Here is a 17,801-nt window from a genome sequence, read left to right as displayed (position 1 = left end):
TCTTGACTGTAACATCAACATAGATGACCAGAATAAATTGTTGGTGATGGTTACTCCTAAGAACTTGAAGCTGTCGACCATCTCTACCTCAGCACCATTGATACACTGTGGCATGTCCTCCACTTTGCATTCTGAAGTTGATGATCAGGTCCTTCATTTTTGCTAACATTGAGGGAGAGATTGTTATCTTCAGACTGTGCCACAAAGCTGTCTATCTCCTTCCAGTACTCTGTCTCAAGATCAGTTTTCTATACATCTTTGTCAATTTTCTTGGTTATTTTAAATATCTCAGTTAAAATGTTATTACAAATTCCAATGGTCTTTGTTTAGGTGACTGTAAAATTACTATTTTCTTGGTTGGAAAGTTGGTGGAGAAAACTCAATGACCTCAAACTTACAGAAAGGAGAGTGTCGAAGAAATAATTGTTTGTACCGAGGGTAGTTGATGCATGGAAGGAGTTGAAAGCGAGACCACTGTGTTGTTTGAAAGAAAATTGGAAAAGTATTTGAATCAGATTAATCTACAGGTCCATAAGAAGAGAACGAGAAAGTCATTTTGAATGACTTTTATTTCGATATTAGCTTGAATGTTATGAGCCATAAGGCCCTGTCTCTGACGTTATCAGGAAATTCAATCCACATCTCACAATCCAAGACATTACCTTGTTGTTGAGTTTCCCTTAAAATAAGTTAACTTCCAATTCAGTTGTCATTTTCCAATACAAGGTGGAAACCTTCTGGGTCTGAGGACATGCCTGACCATCACTTGGTCGGTAAAATAGTTGTGGATTCAAGTCTCACTTCAAAGAACTGAGTACATGAATTATTCTGGTTCCAACAAACTGGTGTTATGATTGAGATGAAACATTAAGATTCCCTATTTGTCTTTGCAGATGGATTCAAAAGCTACCACAATCTTGCTTGGAAGAGTTGAAGAGACGTTCTCCTTGTCTGATATTTACCCATCAATCAACTACTATAACACATGCTCTGTCCATTTACATCACTGTTCTTTATGGGATTTTGCAGAGCAGACTGCTGCCTATGTAGAAACACCGTAACATAGAAAATGGATGCAGGCATAGGCTATTTGAAACTTTTTCTGCCAATCATTATAATCATGCCTAATCACCCAACTCAATGTCCTGTTCACACTTTCTCCCCATACACTCTGATCATTTTAACCCTAAGAACTACTTGAATCTCCTTCTGAAAATGTTTTGTGTCAGAGAATTCCAAAGGCTCACCACTCTCTGGGTAAAGAAGTTTCTCCTCGTACTCGTTTTCTCCTCAGTCCTAAATAGCCAACCTTTTATCCTTAAATTTGAACCATAGGTTTTGGATTTCCTTGTCAATGGGGACTTCCTTCTTGCATTTACCTTGTCAAATCCGATAAACATTTATAGGTTTCTCTGAGTTCCCCGTTAATTCTTATAAACTCCAGTGAATATAATGCTAACTTTTTTCTTACATTAGTTCTGCCATCCCAGGAATACAAACCATTGTTGTATTCCCACTGTAATCAGAACATCCTTCCTCAGATGAGGAGACCAAAACTGCATGCATTACTCCAGGTGTGTCTCACCAAAGCCTTGTATAACTGCAGCAAACATCCCTGCTCATGTACTCGAATCCTCTCCCTATGAAGACCAACATACCATTTGTCTTTTTCTGCTGCACCTATACACTTACTTTTAGCAACTGGTACATAAGGATACAAGATCTCATTGCATGTCCCCCTTTCCCAACCTATTATCCTTCAGATAATAATATATTTTCTCATTCTTGCTACCGAAGTGGATAACCTCACATTTATTCAGATTATACTTCATCTGCCGTACATTTTCCCACTCTTGCAACTTGTCCAAATTACACTGAAGCAACTCTGCACTCTCCTCAGAGTTCACCCTCCCATCAGGTATGTCCCTACATTACCACAGTGACTTTGCGATGTGAAGTAATTCATTGACTGTAAAGTACTGTGGCATGTCCTGAACATATCAAAGCTGACACATAAATTAAAGTGTTGCAGTCAGAGTGAGTCATTGGAATGATGAAATACAACATACTGTGGGATCTAATTTCCCATAGCAATGTTTATAAAATTTGAAATCCCACCCAATCAGAGTGTAACGTATTTTGTTACTGTGAAACAATGGCCCTAGTCTCTCCATTGTGCATTTCTCAGTTAGGTTACTGAAGAGGCGCAAGTGAAAATATTCATATAGCATTCATTCGACATAATCTGGCTCCCCTTTTCAGTGGGTCTAGTTTCTCTTGTGTATACAATTTTACAGCTGTGATAAGGAAAATGTGAAAAAGCAGAAGCAAACCTGCAACATTTTTAACCTGCACTTCCTCTCTCCAACTGCTGCTTGACCTGCTGAGTGTTTCAGCAATTTTTGTTGTTATTAATGCGGCAATGCTGAGAGTCAGCTCATGGACCATCACCTCTCATATTCTTGAACCAAGCAAGTTGCAGCTGGAAGCCAGCTTTAAAACATTGACAGAGTATTCACAGTAATGGGTGTGCACTTGAAACAATAATTGTGGACTCAATTTCAATACGCAGAGTGTCTGCAGGATCATTCCTGCATGATATCCCAGACTTTGGTTTGCAAAGGTGATGAATTTGTTCTGTGTTCATCCATGTTTTCTCTGTGCCATGGTATGTTTTCTGCGTAAAATTATTGTCATTTTTGAGATACATGATGAGAACCAAATAATGCAGCAGTGCTCACCCATCCCTTAGAACTTCACTTCCTCTCAATGCTCTCTCTAGAACTGGAAGAGGGCTCAGGAGAGGGGAGTGACCTGCGTGTGGGTGGTATCAACATTTTCCCTTATCTCAATCTGCCCCCAACTCTGTCTCCATCTACATGCTGTACACACTCCCTTCTCCTGAGCCCTCTTCCACCCCTCAGTCCCTCACCTGTCCATTTGCCTATTTCATTTGTCCCACACACTTCCATTTAAACCTCTTCAACTAGACCATCGCCTCTTTTTTTTTCGGCTATGAGCATCCGCTGGGACTGTTGTGAAAATTCACCCGGCTTCCAAGGGGTTAACAGGCCACACAGCCCCCAACCCGAATCCTCCCACTCTTCCCCTCCGGCCACACGTACATAATAACTCAGCAAATGTTGACGCTGCAGGCACTATGACGCGAGTGAGCATCACAAAAATATGATCCATTTATCAGAGCTGAGTTACTGAGGGACAAATTAATTGTGACCTCATTTGTTTCACTCTCCTTTCCCGCCACTCGCAGTAGCCCTGTCTGTCTTTCTCTCCTTTTGCTCATATCCAATCGTTCTGATTCCCTGTTTATTTGAAAAGGGGAAAGCCATCTAAAGGAGTACACTTAAACTGAGATCCCCAACGAGAAAAGTAGGTTTTGAGCACAAACACGTGAAAAGTTTTTTTTTAAAAAATGACTTCCAAAGTTGTTGTAAGAGGATAGTTGTATATAATACGATCTTTATATAGAATCAAATATATAACAAGAATTCTGCTCTGTGGGTATTATATGTCAGCGCCTTCTTTGATGTTCCCTGCAGAGTTCCTTTGCTTTTCTGCTTTGCTTTCCCTTGTCTGTCAATGACCTAACCCTTTCCCCACCGCCCCTTTGGCTCTTTCTCTGCCACCCCTCTTTTTTTGGTTGCACCGCTCCCTCCCTCCCTCCCTATGCTCCTCCTGCGGGAGCACTGACCCGAGCGAAGGTCGAAAGCGAGGCTTCGCTGCCATCAGCTCCCGGTTGCCGGTGGGTCGGAGGTTCGAGCCCTGGGGAGGGAAGAGAGCAGAAAACAAGGATAGCTCACCTTTAAACCCAGTGCCCTTCCTCCCCCCTCTGCCTGCCCACCTTTTGCTCTCCAGGCAGACATTCCGCGGTCAATCTCTTTCTCTCTGTCTCCCCCTCCCTCTCCGTACCCCCACCTCCCTTCCCCTTCCTTCACCCCCCAAACCCATCACTCCCTTTATTCTCCTTCTTCGCCCCCCCCCACCCCCCGCATTGATGGATCGACTCCTGTGAAGACCCGAAAAGGACAATCCTGGATTCCCGAGTCAACCACAACACACAAACACACTCCAAAAAAAAACACAAACCGAGGTAATCTTTATGTTTGTGTGTGTGTGTAAAAGCAGAAACAGAGACCTTGTGCGTTAGAGAAAAGGGAAACAGGGGAAGGAAGGAATGAGGAAGAGAGAGGGAAAGGAGGGAGAGAGAGAAAGAAAGGAAAGGGAGGGAGGGAGAGAGAGAAGGGGAAGGGAATCAACCACAAAAGCCCGGGTCGGCGCTGCTGGGTTAGAGGTGCCTTGCCATTACAGCGCGGGAGAGAAACAGAATGGCTTGAACTGAACCTTCTATTTTCGAACGTTGTGCTGCCAAAAAAGCGAATGTATCGGATTTAATAGTTCTGAGAAATTGCAACGCTCTCGAGGTCTTGTTAGTGTCAGATAGAAACTCTCCCTGTTTAACCGGTGTGTTTGGGGGGGGGAGGGGAGGGGAGGAGAGGGGTGTGGGGTAATGATTTCGCTTTTGCCTGGTTAATTTTTTTTTAAACACACGTCTTTTCATGGTTGCGATCTTTTTAAGCAACTGCGACGAAGGCCGGGCTCTTGTGTGCGTGTATTTTTTTTGCTCTTTCTCTAACCTACCGCACAAAAGGCAAGATCAGGATCTCATGCAAAGTGCAATTACTGACCTCTTACACGTCCCTTCGCCGTTTGATTTCCTCTCTCTCTCTCTCTCTTCCCCCACACCCCCATACACACTCGTTTTTAGAACAAAAACAATTTCAGCATTGTTATTTAATTTCAGCAAAATTGCAACCGAGTTCGGTGTTGATGCAGGTAATTTAGGCGCAAAAAGCTCAATGTGAACTATTGATCTTTATGTCAATGTATCTATTAAAAAACAATTTTGCAACAATTTGCGAAGCTTTGAGTGCTTGGATATTTGTAAATATCTGAGCGGCCTAGATTTGTCAAATATTAGGCGAAAGGGAGGGATTTCTTTTTTGTTTTATAAAACTGGCCAAAGATCGAGAGTGATAAATTACAGGCATCCTGCATTAATTAATGTCATTTATTTTGCATTTTGCAAATTATCAATAAAATACATAAATCAAGAGAAGGGAGAAACATTTCAGCCTCTCAATACAGTTTAAGTAATGATGTTAGAGGGGGCTTTGCATGGTGAACTGCTCTCGTGTTTTATACTGTGTTGAATTAGATATTCGTGGAGGGGAAAAAAAGAGAACCTGATTGAGTGACGGCAGTGGGGTTAGCTGAGGGAATGAATGACGTTTGGAAGAGGGGATGCTGCGGAGCAGTGGCAAGTGAGGAATCTCTCTCTCTCGCTACCAAGCGGGTGTCAAGGCAGGAGACCAGAGGCCAGGCAGAGGAAGCAGATCAGACTGCCTTTCTTAGCATCTCCTCGCCTCTTGGAGTTCAGGTCCAACAAGCAAGTGGGGTCTAGCTCACCCAAACCCTGTGCTGGATGTTTTAAAATAATATTTACGTTGAGAGATTTATTTACGTGGAGTCGTGCTATTTTGTTTTAAAATATAGGTTGGGGATGAATGGGTTTCACAGCATGGAATGATCTATTTCGTCCCAAGTTCATGTACTTGAGCCTGTTTCCTGACACGTCTGGGTATAAATTTTGACACCGACAGTACCCAGCCGTGTTATTCTCAATTGGAGTCGGCTTTAGAATCACTGGGAGAATTTACAGTCTGGACAAATTGCATTTAGGAAAAATACATTGCTTGCAATGAGCAATTTTATTTAACCGTATTTTGGGTTAGCAATAATTTTAAAGGGAAACATGTCCTTTTAATTCTGGAAATTATTAGATATCTAATCTGTTAAACGCCTCTTCCCCCTCGTAAACTTATTTTGATTTAATTTTTCTGTAAGTCGCCCAATTTACAAATTGTGTTATTTTTCTTTCTAGAATTGCGCTTTTTTTTTTAAAAAAAGACTCTTTATAATTTAATTTGGCAACTATTTTCCCGGTTGGAAGGCTGGACACGTACAAGAACAACCGTCCCACAATGTGCTGCCTAACATCTGCCGAAGCAAAGTTGTAAATGGATTTTGTCGAGCACGGGATGATGGCTCATGGAATTCCTTCGCAGGGGAAAATTACCATCACGGTGGACGAGTACAGCTCCAACCCAACTCAGGCTTTCACTCACTACAACATTAACCAGAGTCGCTTTCAGCCACCCCACGTGCATATGTAAGTAGATTTCACTTCATCTGGTCGGATCTCTCTGGGTCTGTATTTCAATTAAAAGCAACATGCACCTACCCCGTATTGAGAAATTGAATTCCCGTTGCGTACTTCTAATGGAACAAAAAATAAAACTTTAAAGCCGCCCAGGTCTAGGACTTTTATTTTTAAACGCATTTCTGCAATTTCTACTCCTGTAAGTCATTTAAAGTACATAGAGGGCTGAACATCTAAACACGTCTTGTGATTCATAGCAGTCTATAATTTTGACTTGGAATCGACAAGTAAATTGTTACAGCAGGTTACTAACCTATTTGTCAATTTTCTGTCAGAAGCTGAGGGAATGTGCAAATACCTAGTCCTGAGGAGCTGAGATATATCTGAACCCACGTCTTAATTTTGGCTGACTGAGTAAAACAGGAGATGGTTTCCATTACTGCGCTATCCAGATAGTTTATTATATTTAATGAGGCAGTGTTCCTTTCTCTTTCTGCTTGCTGGCTCTGGATATGTAAGTGATAGTTTCAAACTGTCACAAAATTTCAGGCAGCACGTACTATGTTCTTAAACTGTTCCTGATTTTCGTACAGCATCTATTAAAGTTTGATTGGAAAGTTTTCATGATGGAACCATCAAAGGCATGATTTCTTCATATTTATTTGACTGCTGCTATTAAAGAGAATCGGTCTGCAGACCTCAGACAGTGTAGCTGGGTTGGGGAGGGGAGAGGAGTGTTAGTAACTGTATTGTGTGCAAACTTATACCTGACTTTTTATGGACTTAGCTGTCAGGAATCTCTCTGCATGAAAAGCAAGCTGTTTGCTAAGATTCATTTTCTTCCTGTTCTTATAAACTGTCAAAATAAATCAAAATTCACTGCATGGCACTTGAATAATTTACAGATCTGTAGGAAATCAAAAACAAACACACATAGTTCACAGCTATTACCTATCAATGTCTGACTTTGGCTTATTGATAAGCAATTGCCACTATTTGGTTCACGAAACAGCATGCTTGAGCAAAAGTAATATGGTTAGACACCAGAGATGAAAAGTAAAATCACTTTAGAAGTGATTTTGATGTTGCATTTTTAAATAGAAATTGCATGTCAGAATTCAAGTAAGATATGTGTTCACACAATGGATTGCAAATGTCAGACACAGGACTCATGATAGGAACAGTGCGCAAACACAGCTGCACAATAGGTACAATATTTAAGTGCAGTTACACAATGGGACACTTGTTAAAAAAACATACAGGATACACAACGGGAGCATTTTTTTTATAAAGCAGGCCGACACAACGGGGAGTCCAAATGCATGATGCACAACGCAGGCAGTGTTCAAATGTGAGATTCACCGGGGATTCAGCTTTGAATTGCTGGGTGCACGATGGTGGAACTGTGACTTGATGTGTGATCACAGATGTACAATGTCTGGTACCTGTAATTTGTCTAAGCAGAATCATATGGGTGCAGGAAAGCGCTCATTGATCTACCAGGAATGCCTTTCATTTGAGATGGTACAATTTCTGAGAAAGTACAGTAATTATGGTGGGATGAGGAGTGGGTGGCAAGATAAAACATCCTGCTATTTTTTCATTAAGAGGTATTTCACCCATCTTAGTAACTAGGTAGTGAAGGTGTTGTTCATAAGTGAAATGAACTTCCGAATTTGAAATAGGCAGTTCTAGAATGCCGTTGCATAAAGTGGATTAAGAACAAATAAATCTAAAATGGAGTGAAATCCATTTCGGTCCCTTTTTCAAAGCCGAGGCAGTAATACAGTATTTTGAGTAGCTGCTTCTAATCACTAATGTGACTACTGATGTCATATCAGCAGAGAGAATGTTTATTGCAGAAAAGACTCTCAGAATATTTCAAAGAGAACACTGAATTTCATGCTACGTATTTCAGCAAATAATGTGTCGAGTTCTTGAGTGTTTCCAAGACCATAGTACAATTCTTAAGAGTTCAGACAATGGTTATGAGCTGCTTGAACTTTGCACCCACAGTTTATGCAGTCATTTTAATCTCAGTTAAATGTCAAACTGGTAACTCAATCCAAGCAACTTGTTATTCATTGTAATGAGTGACATTACTGATGTACTTCACACATTAAGCTGTTCCACTTTCACTTACCTATTGAAGTAGTCACATTAAAATACATTTAACTTTACATTTTCTAAATTTTAAACAAAAACATACCGTTTTAATGAATGTGGAGAATTCCTGGAGAGTCCAGGTAGGCTGACCACATGCTTGCAACACTTGCATTTATGAGCCAAGAAAAGTCTGAGATATGATGTATCCTACAGTGAAATAGCTGTCAGCAATCTCCTGCCTAATCCACTAATCCACAGCTAGGGATATGTTGTAAAGGGCTGGGAGTGGTAATTCTAGTCCATTGAAGAATTATTGTTTTAATGAGAGGGTAAGGTGTTGGTTCAGGAGAAGTAAGGAACAAAAAAGATCTAGCAAGGGGAATGACTGGGAGAAGGAATTGAGCCAGCTCATTCCCCACATAAACACCACTTTACAATTTGGCCCAAGATTTGGGTTAAATATTTAACTACAATTCAATAGTAATATTTGGATGAAACTCTATTTGGAAAGGAGTTCTCTTGTGTGAAACAAGCTCATGTTAAAGAAAGAAATTGATTCAAAATTTAGCAATTGTATTGAAAAGGTATTCTCGTTCTGTAAAGAAGCACCTTTTGAAATAAAAATACAATTATTCTGTATTTCTGAATCAGGCAGTGGCAAATTTGAACAATTGTTCAAGCAATGAAAAATGTAAATACCTGTTTAAAGATTTAATGTTCTCTCATGCACAGGTCTCTTTGATATCAACTTCGCTAGACCCACTTCCTTGCCAATCCTCTGTACCCTTGCTTTTCTTTTTCTTTTCATGTAATAGTATTCAAAAGGGAATGGGACGACGATGGAAACTGCCTCCATCACCCTCCCAGGCAGAGCATTCCGAATCCTAACCACTCAGTGCATTTTTTTTAAAAAAAGGTTTTTCCCTCCAATCCCCACAATTTCTGTAACAAGTAACTTAAAATCAATGTTCTCTGGTTCTAAACATGGTCACCAATGGGAACAACTACTCTGTCCAAATCCCAGATGGTTATGACTGCTTCCTATCTAATCTCCTCTCAATCTTCTCTTTTGTAAAGCGACAGCCCCTGTTTCTCCAATCTACCCAAGTAACTGAAGTACACCATGCTTAATCATCATAAATTATTTTTCCACTCTTTCTAATGTTTTAGGATCTTCCCTAATGTATGCTATCTGAAAATGGACAATAAGACTTCAGCTGAGAATGAAGCAGACACTTTTAAGGTTCATCATAACTTATTTGTGTTAATTTTCTCAGCACCTATTTTTAAAGCCATAGATCCTGTGTGCCTTACTAACTGCTTTCTTAACCTGTCCTGCCACCTTCAGCAATTTGTGTGTATATGGCCCCAGGTCCCCCTGCTCCTGTTCCCACTTAGGATTGAATATTTTATATTGCCTCTCCTGGATCTTATCCTGTGGATAGGCACTGATTGTTAAACTGCCGTGTATGTAATAAGGTTGGTGTTCGGGCAAGACCTTTATGCTCCAGGGAGTCTCACTCTGTTGTCAAATCGGGCTTTGACTTTCAATTCAGTCACACGTTTACTGCAGCCAGTGCAAAGAGAGACCCTTGCTATGTGTGCCTTTATTTTCTTCAGTACCAATTACAAAACCAATAAATTTACGACTTATGCAGTTGTACAGTCTGTGCTACTATAACTAAAACGTCATATTAAAATCATGTTCATGCTTTTTAAATAGCTATTCATGATTAACAAGTCTATGTGAGAAGAGAACGAGGAGTGAACCTTGAGAGCTGGCACCCATGTGATCGGCCAAATGGCCATCTTCCAAATGTCACTATGAATGCTTTGATTAAAGATATCTTTATAAGGCTAGATCAAAAAATATTATTCAGCACTGGTTAGGATTTATGTTTAGAGTTTAGGACAAAAGAAAGAAATATTTAATTTTCTATAAAGTCTTTGAAATGTTCACCACATTTGAAAGTGTTTTCCAACCATTGAAATTTGTTTAAATTGAAGTTCCTGTCGTAGCTTAGGAAATGTGATATTTGATTGGATTTATTTATTTATTGCCATGTGTACCTTACACAATACAGTGAAAAGTACTGTATAGTATCACCATTCTCCGGCACCATCTTAAAACACAGAAAAGCTAACCAAACACTACAATATAAGGGCAGACAAATGAAGAAATAAAGTGTCTAACTTTGCAGTCCTCCTTGATAAGCACTCCCTCAAGGGCCATGGACCTTGTGGCCTGGTACAAGATCCCTTCGCTGCGCTGCTGCTGCTGGAATGAAAGTCACTGCTCTTCAGTGTCATTTCGTCTCCACGGGTGCCACTATGAATCCGTACCGGACTTCGCCGGTGCAGATGCAACCGATGTTGCCAGGCACTACGCTGGCCCAATCTCAACTCTGCTCGACACCATGAGTTTGTTTTGGGCCCACCTTGCTGATGCAGTTGCTGCTGATGCAGTTGGCTCTTAACGGGCCCAAATTTGTCTCAGTTGCTGCCTCCATGTATCTGCCCTGGACACAGACATTGCCGGGAACCCAAACTCGCCTCCATCACCACCACAAGTCTGCTCTGTGGGGCCCACTCGCTGCCACCGATGCTGTTGTCACGACCAAGCTCTTCACCCAGTGGTAAGTGAAATAAAATTAAAGTAAAACAAAATGAGAAGAGAAAAGAAGAAATGAAACAAGAAGGAAAGTGAATGGCGTGGACGACTTCTGGGCTTAGAATCCATACTCCAACGCCACATTACTGACATTTGGCTGAGGAAACAGCTGAAAGACCAGACTGGTTTCCAAGTGTTCTGTTCAATCCTATTTGTTTGTTCATTCAAAAGTGAATCCCCTTTAAGGTTTGTTTATCACAGCAGGTACCACACTTCACTTTGTTAGCGTTAGTGTGCACTGCAACAGTGATGTGACAGTAATTCAAGTCGAAATAAATTGGTATTTGGAAAAGTATGAGCTAAACCATGAATCTTAGCCTGGATCTCTTAAAGATAAATAGTGTTTGACCAACGTGATTGTGTTCTTTGATCAAATAGTGCAGTGTTGATGAAGGCAGTGTGGTTGATGCTGTGTATGTGGATTTTTCAAACTCATTTGGACAAATTACTGGTAATAGCCTTGCCACCAAATCTAAGCACGATTAAAGGGCTTTGGCATGCTACGTTAGGGAGATTAAGACTTTAGAGTGGAAAGGAGATTGACGAGACTGGAATAAGAAGGGCTTATGCCCGAAATGTCGAATCTCCTGTTCCTTGGATGCTGCCTGACCTGCTGCGCTTTTCCAGCAACGCATTTTCAGCTCGAGACTGGAATAGTACCAGGGATGAGGAACTTCACTTCTGTGGATAAACTGGAGTAGCTGAACATTTTTCCTTAGATGAGAAAAGATTTGATTGAAACGTTCCAAATCATGATTTGAATACAGTAAATAAGAGACTGTTTCCAGTGGCAGGAAGAGCTCAGATTTAAGGGGAGATGACATCAGGAATAAGTTAGAATCAGTGGTTTGGAATGCAGTGTCTTAAAAGATTGTGGAAGCAGCTTCAATAGCAATGTACAAAGAGAGTTGGATAAATATTTACATTTTGGCTGGCTCTACAAAAGAATCAGCACAAAGAGAAAGGCCTCCTTCTGTCTATAATTCTAGGAAATCTTAATACAATGCATTTATAGTGAGGAAGTAATTACATTTTCTTTCCATTGATCATACAATGGATGGAAACTTAATGTTAACACTGTGCTTACATTAGCTGTCACTCTGGGTTCAAATGGAGCTGGGATAATGCTGATAGTTCCATGTGAACAGCACCCTGAGAACAGCAGAAATTCATGCTCCTATGAAATGTCAATTCTTAATTTTTTTTCCTGATTCATTCTTACAGGGACCCTGTATAACTGTAGCATAAACTCATTAGGAGAAAGTGAGGACTGCAGATGCTGGAGATCAGAGCTGAAAATGTGTTGCTGGAAAAGCGCAGCAGGTCAGGCAGCATCAAGGAGCAGGAGAATCGACATTTCGGGCATGAGCCCTTCTTCAGGAAGCTTTCTTCAGGATTCCTGAAGAAGGGCTCATGCCCGAAACGTCAATTCTCCTGCTCCTTGAATGCTGCCTGACCTGATGCGCTTTTCCAGCAATACATAAACTCATTACTTTTGTATCCAATTCCCCTTGCAATAAGTTGTAACACTATTATTTTCCCTAATTACTTGCTTTACCTGCATACTAACGTTTTGTAATTCGTGAACACTTAGATCCCTCTGCACCACAGAGCTCTATATTTACATAAAATAATTATTTTTTGTCCTACCTATATAAATGGGCAATTTCACAATTTCCCTCAAATTTCATTTGCCCCATTTTTACCCACCTACACCTACTTTCTGCTTCCTATTACCCTATCAATCTTCCATCTGACCTAGTATGTTACTCATATGCTTTGGGCTAGTAAATGTACTAATGTGATTAACTAGACATAACAGAATTTGTAGATGCCATGACTCAATTCAACAAAACTCCAAACCACCTGTGGCCATAGTGGCCTTCAGCAGCAAGATGTCTTTTATTTTCTCTCCATTCCCTCCTTGCTCTTTCACTCACAGCATGAGTTGAAATTCATTTGTGATTGTCTCAAAAAAGGTGCTCCTTGTCTTTGAGTGTCATTTAGATGTGAAGGACGTGCACATAAATGATGTCTTTCTCGGCCTGCAGAAATTCAAAAGCATTTTGCATCCAATGCCAAACTCTTTACAGTGAAGTCACTTTCGTAAAACTGGGAAATGTGGCGCCCAGTTTGTACACAGGCAGCTCCCACAAACAGCAGTCTGACAATGAACAGAACCGTTTTTCTTTTTGGTCATGTTGGTTGAGGGGTTTATAATAGCCAGGATACCAAGGAAAGAACCATCTTGCTTTTTGAAATCTTTGAAATATTCAAAATTGTTGCACTGCATTAATCCCATGCAGCAGTTGTGAATCAGTCCTTCTGTTTTTGGGGAGTGGTATCGAAGGTAGGAGCCCAGTACAGTGTTACATGACACTTCAGTCGAAAGTCTAGATTTTAGAAAAGTGAGTTGGTGGCTGCTTTGGGAATCTTATTTTACTGAGTCATCGCTCTATTTGTGGTTACATTGCATTGGAGCAGTCTGCAGAAGGGGGTGAAACTGTTGTGAACCTCAACTCTTTTTTTTTTAGTTTTAGTTTTCTTGACCAATTTGGAAAGTTTAGCCTTGCACTTTGTTGTGATGTAACTTGCTTGCTCCATAAAGGCAATGGAGTGACTATTTAATTTCGGTAAAGTAGATTGTCGCAAGAAATTCATTTTCAGGCAGATGGTTTTCCACTGTCCTCTGTGGGGTGGGGATATTGTGGAATCCTATCCAAGCATCACCACTCTCTTAGATACCCTCACTAGTCCTCTCCACCCTCCCTTCCTGCAAATACTGACATAGCATCAGGGAGTCTCAACCAAGGTAATACCATTTATAATACAGCACAGGAACAGGCCTTTCAGCTCACCAAGTCTGTGCAGATTTCTAGTCCCTTTTTAGACCTTCTACTTATTACCCATCTGTGGTTTCCATCCCTCTGTTAACCTCATGTCAATCAAGATACGCCTTAAACATTGCTGATGTGCCTGCTTCCGCCACCTCCACTGACAGTGCAATTCAGACACCCACCACCCTCTGTGTGAAAAACTTGCCCACACTTCTCCTCTAAACGTAACCCCTCTCATCTTAAACCTGTGCCCACTTGTAGTTGAACTTTCCACCCTGGGAAAAGGCCTCTGACTGTCTACCCTATCTATGCCTTTCATAATTTTGTAGACCTCTGTCACGTCGCCCCTCAGCCTCCGTCTTCCATTGAAAACAATCCAAGTTTATTCAACCTCTTATCAGAACTAAAACTCTCCAGACCAGGCATCATCTCGAAAACCCTCTCTGCACCGTCTCTGAAGCATCTACATCCTTCTGGTAATGTGGCGTTCAAAACTGCATGCAATATTCCAAATGTGGCCTGACTAAAATTTTATACACCTGTAATATTGCTTGCCAAACTATATATTGGATGCCCTGGCCGATGAAGGCAAGCATGTGGTTATGCCTTCTCAATCACCATATCTACCTTTTTTGCCACTTGCAGGCATCTGTGGATCTGTATGCCCAGATCCCTTTGTATATCATTTCTCCTAAGGGTTCTGCCACGAATTGTATAATTCACACCTGAATTTGATGTTCTAAAATGCATCAACTCGCATTTGTGGATTAAACTCCACCTGCCATCTCTCTGCCAAAATCTGTAATCTGTCTGTATTCTTTGACAATCCTCCTCACTATCTGCAACTCAGCCAATTTTGGTGTTACCTGCAAACTTACTAATCAGAGCATCTACATTTTCCTCTAGATCATTTATGTATCTGACAAAACAACAAAGATCCCAGCTGTGATCCTTGTGGAACACCACTAGTTAGTGATTTCCATTCCGAAAAGTCCCTTCCACATCTATTCTCTGTCTTCTGAGCCAGTTCAGTATCCCCCTACCACATACATACACACACACACACATACACACACACACACACACACAAAATCCCATGAGACTCTACCTTCTGTACCAGCCTGCGATGAGGGACCTTACCAAATGCCTTCCTAAAGTCTATGTAGACAACATATACCTGAAAAAAAATCTTTCAGTTGCAAAACAGCAAGCTTTTTTTTCCCACATTTAATTTGCTTAGAATGGCAATAAGCTTGTAAGTAAAGTTCAGGATATGATAAAAGACAAGCAGCCGTCAGGGCCTAATTGGGTCGCAAGGTGAGGGGAAGTTCCATTCAGCCCATTTTAGCCTAACCTTTCAGAAATCCTCTTCTCTGTGCAATTACATTGTCTAAGTTGTTCCTTTCATTACTTCCAAGGGTGTTCACCTCCAATATTCCATCTGGGAGTTCGCTCCACATGCTGCATGTATCGACCATTCTCTGACCAGTTGAAAACAAGCTGACTGTTGGCAGCCATCAAGGCCTTAAGGACTGCAATTCTATCTGCCTGTTCCTTCTGTCTTTTTAAGACATTCCTTAAAGTCTATTTTTTTGGTCAGACTTTGGTCCTAATATTGGTTCAGTATCAATTACACTCAGTTACCTTGGTTATCCTTCATTGCAGGCACTATATAAATGGAAGTTGTTGCTAATAATATTCCTAACTTTGCTTTAAACCTGTGAGCCCCCTCTTGCTCGACTCTCGCAATGTAATTCAAAGTAATTTTCAAGATCGCTCTTTTCCATGACATTAAATACACGTGCTCAATTTCAGTTTTGAAGAAATCTTTTTATTTTCAATTCAGTCACAAACCTCGTAAAGTCGTGGAGCTGGGTGTGAAAACCTGCGTGATAATGAAGTAAAAGTGCAATATGAGCATATGATCAAATCAGGAATAGAATGTGACTCATGAGCATACTGAATGAGGAATCTTAAATATGCTGCTGATAGTTGAATCTTTGAATTTATTTTTAAGTTGTTATTCGGGCAGGTTTTGGTGAAAAGGATCCAAGGAATTAGAAGCAGTTGTTTGACCCCTTGAGCCTGCTCCAGCATCTTGGACATTTTAATAAAATCACTTCTCCTTCCTCTTATCTCTGAAGGGTTTAGGTCCAACCTGCTGAATCCTCCTCGTAAGACACCCCCTTCATCCAGTTGAGTGAATGATAGAGTACTGGGAATGCTGGAGATCAGAAATTAAAAACATGATGTGCTGCTGGAAAACTTGGTAAACCTAGTGGCAATGTGTAGAGAGAAACAGAGTTAATGTTTCCAGTCCAATAACCCATCTTTGGAACTGCTATTGACCATTCACCATCCTATCAGACTGTACATTCCACATCCCAACAATCTTGCCACTGATAAATTGCCAAGTGCAGAAGGCCATTGTACTGCACAGACAGGCTGAGAACTAACGGCTGCCCTTCTAGGTGAACTGTTAAATGAAGCATTTCTCTGTCTGCTATATTAAGAGAAGTGCTTATTTTTTCAAGCAGTTATGTCATAGTTTAACTAGCAGAGTTGTGAGTGTTTGACAGCGCAATGTGTTAGATACCATTGAACTTTGACCTCTGGAATTAAGTTAAACCTTATCTCCTCTTCCTCTCCCCCCCCCCCATTAAAATGAGAGTCATAACTATCAAAAGGGCATTGGTCATGCTACTGGACTAGTAATCCAGACTGCTGGATTCCGTCAAGTTAGAATATACAGTTGTTTAAATCCCATGAAGGAATTTTGAGCATTTAAGTTTGGTTTTGGGAATTCAGGGACGAAAGCTATTGGAGAGTGCTCCTGGATTGTTATAGATGCCCAGCTGATTCACTGATGGAAGAAAACCTCCAGCCTTTATCTGTTCTGACATGTTTGTGACTCTTGACCCACCATCTATATGGTTTGACAATTAACTACTATTTAGGGCAGTGTGAAATGGGCAGTAGATTTCAGCCTTGCTAGTAGGGAATGACATCCTGAACATAATTAAGATTAGCTTAAACATATCCTCCTGTTGTCATTTGTGCCTTTGCTACTTTTACATTTGAGAGTTCCAGGGTGTTCACCCCTTGCTCTGTTACTCCCTGACCTTGAGTTAAAATTCTCATCTGTGATTTTCAAAATTCCTCCATTCCTGGGGAAGGCTTATGCCTGAAATGTTGACTCGCCTGCTTCTCAGATGCTGCCTGACCGGCTGTGCTTTTCCAGCATCACACTTTTATACTCTAATTTCCAATATCTGCGGTCTTCGCTTTTTCTCTATCCCAGGGCACGCGTGGCTGGCCTCCCACCATTCTGTGTAAACCTGAGGTGGCTCAAAATTCTGCTGTCTGCACTCCAACTCGCCCATTCACCCTTTGTTCTGTTACTCCCTGACCTACACTGGTATCTGGTTAGGTAATGCCTTGAATAAAATTCTCATCCGTGAATTTCAAATTCCTCCCTGCGTCTCCCTGCCCTTTCTATCTCTGTAATTGTCTTCAGGCTCACAACACTCCGAGGTAATTTGTGCTCTTACGATTCCATCTACTTGAACATCCCTGATTGAAATAATTGTTGGCTGTGAAATTCCCTTCCTCTTTCCTTTCTTAATGCAATCCTTAAAACCCCCCTTGTTGACCAAGCTTCTAATCCTCTGCTCGGTTGTAATCTTAAGTGACTCCGTGCCTAGTTTGGTTTATTAATATTCCTGATGAAGGGCCTATGCTGAAACATCGATTCTCCTGCTCCTCGGATGTTGCCTGACCGGCTGTGCTTTTCCAGCACCACACTCTTTGACTTCGTTTATTAACAATATGTAAAGTGCTTTGGGTTATTCTATTACATCAGAGGCACTATTAAAATACAGGTTATTGCAAAAGCAGAAAATTGGTGGCTATATTTTCTGACATGATAATGACTACGTTTGAGAAG

At 40.9% G+C, this 17,801-nt stretch overlaps 1 protein-coding gene across 5 annotated transcripts in view; it reads left to right on the top strand.

Annotated features, from left to right (window-relative positions):
• The first annotated feature begins 3,709 nt into the window (after window positions 1-3,709).
• mpped2a (metallophosphoesterase domain containing 2a) overlaps window positions 3,710-17,801 on the top strand; it is a 194,011-nt gene continuing 179,919 nt past the window's right edge. Inside the window, exons 1-2 of one of the 5 annotated variants that reach the window (XM_060839047.1) lie at window positions 3,710-4,111; window positions 6,032-6,250. In XM_060839047.1, coding sequence (XP_060695030.1) covers window positions 6,099-6,250 — 152 coding nt within the window. In that variant the 5' untranslated portion in view covers window positions 3,710-4,111; window positions 6,032-6,098. Of the gene's footprint in view, window positions 4,112-4,313; window positions 4,483-5,370; window positions 5,459-5,962; window positions 6,251-17,801 lie in introns of those variants that run through there. The other 4 variants (XM_060839044.1, XM_060839048.1, XM_060839046.1 and 1 more) reach the window with 4 other exon arrangements.

This window comes from Hemiscyllium ocellatum, chromosome 18 (assembly GCF_020745735.1).
Source record: "Hemiscyllium ocellatum isolate sHemOce1 chromosome 18, sHemOce1.pat.X.cur, whole genome shotgun sequence".
Classification (NCBI taxonomy): domain Eukaryota; kingdom Metazoa; phylum Chordata; class Chondrichthyes; order Orectolobiformes; family Hemiscylliidae; genus Hemiscyllium; species Hemiscyllium ocellatum.
This window is presented reverse-complemented; position numbering and strand designations above follow the sequence as displayed.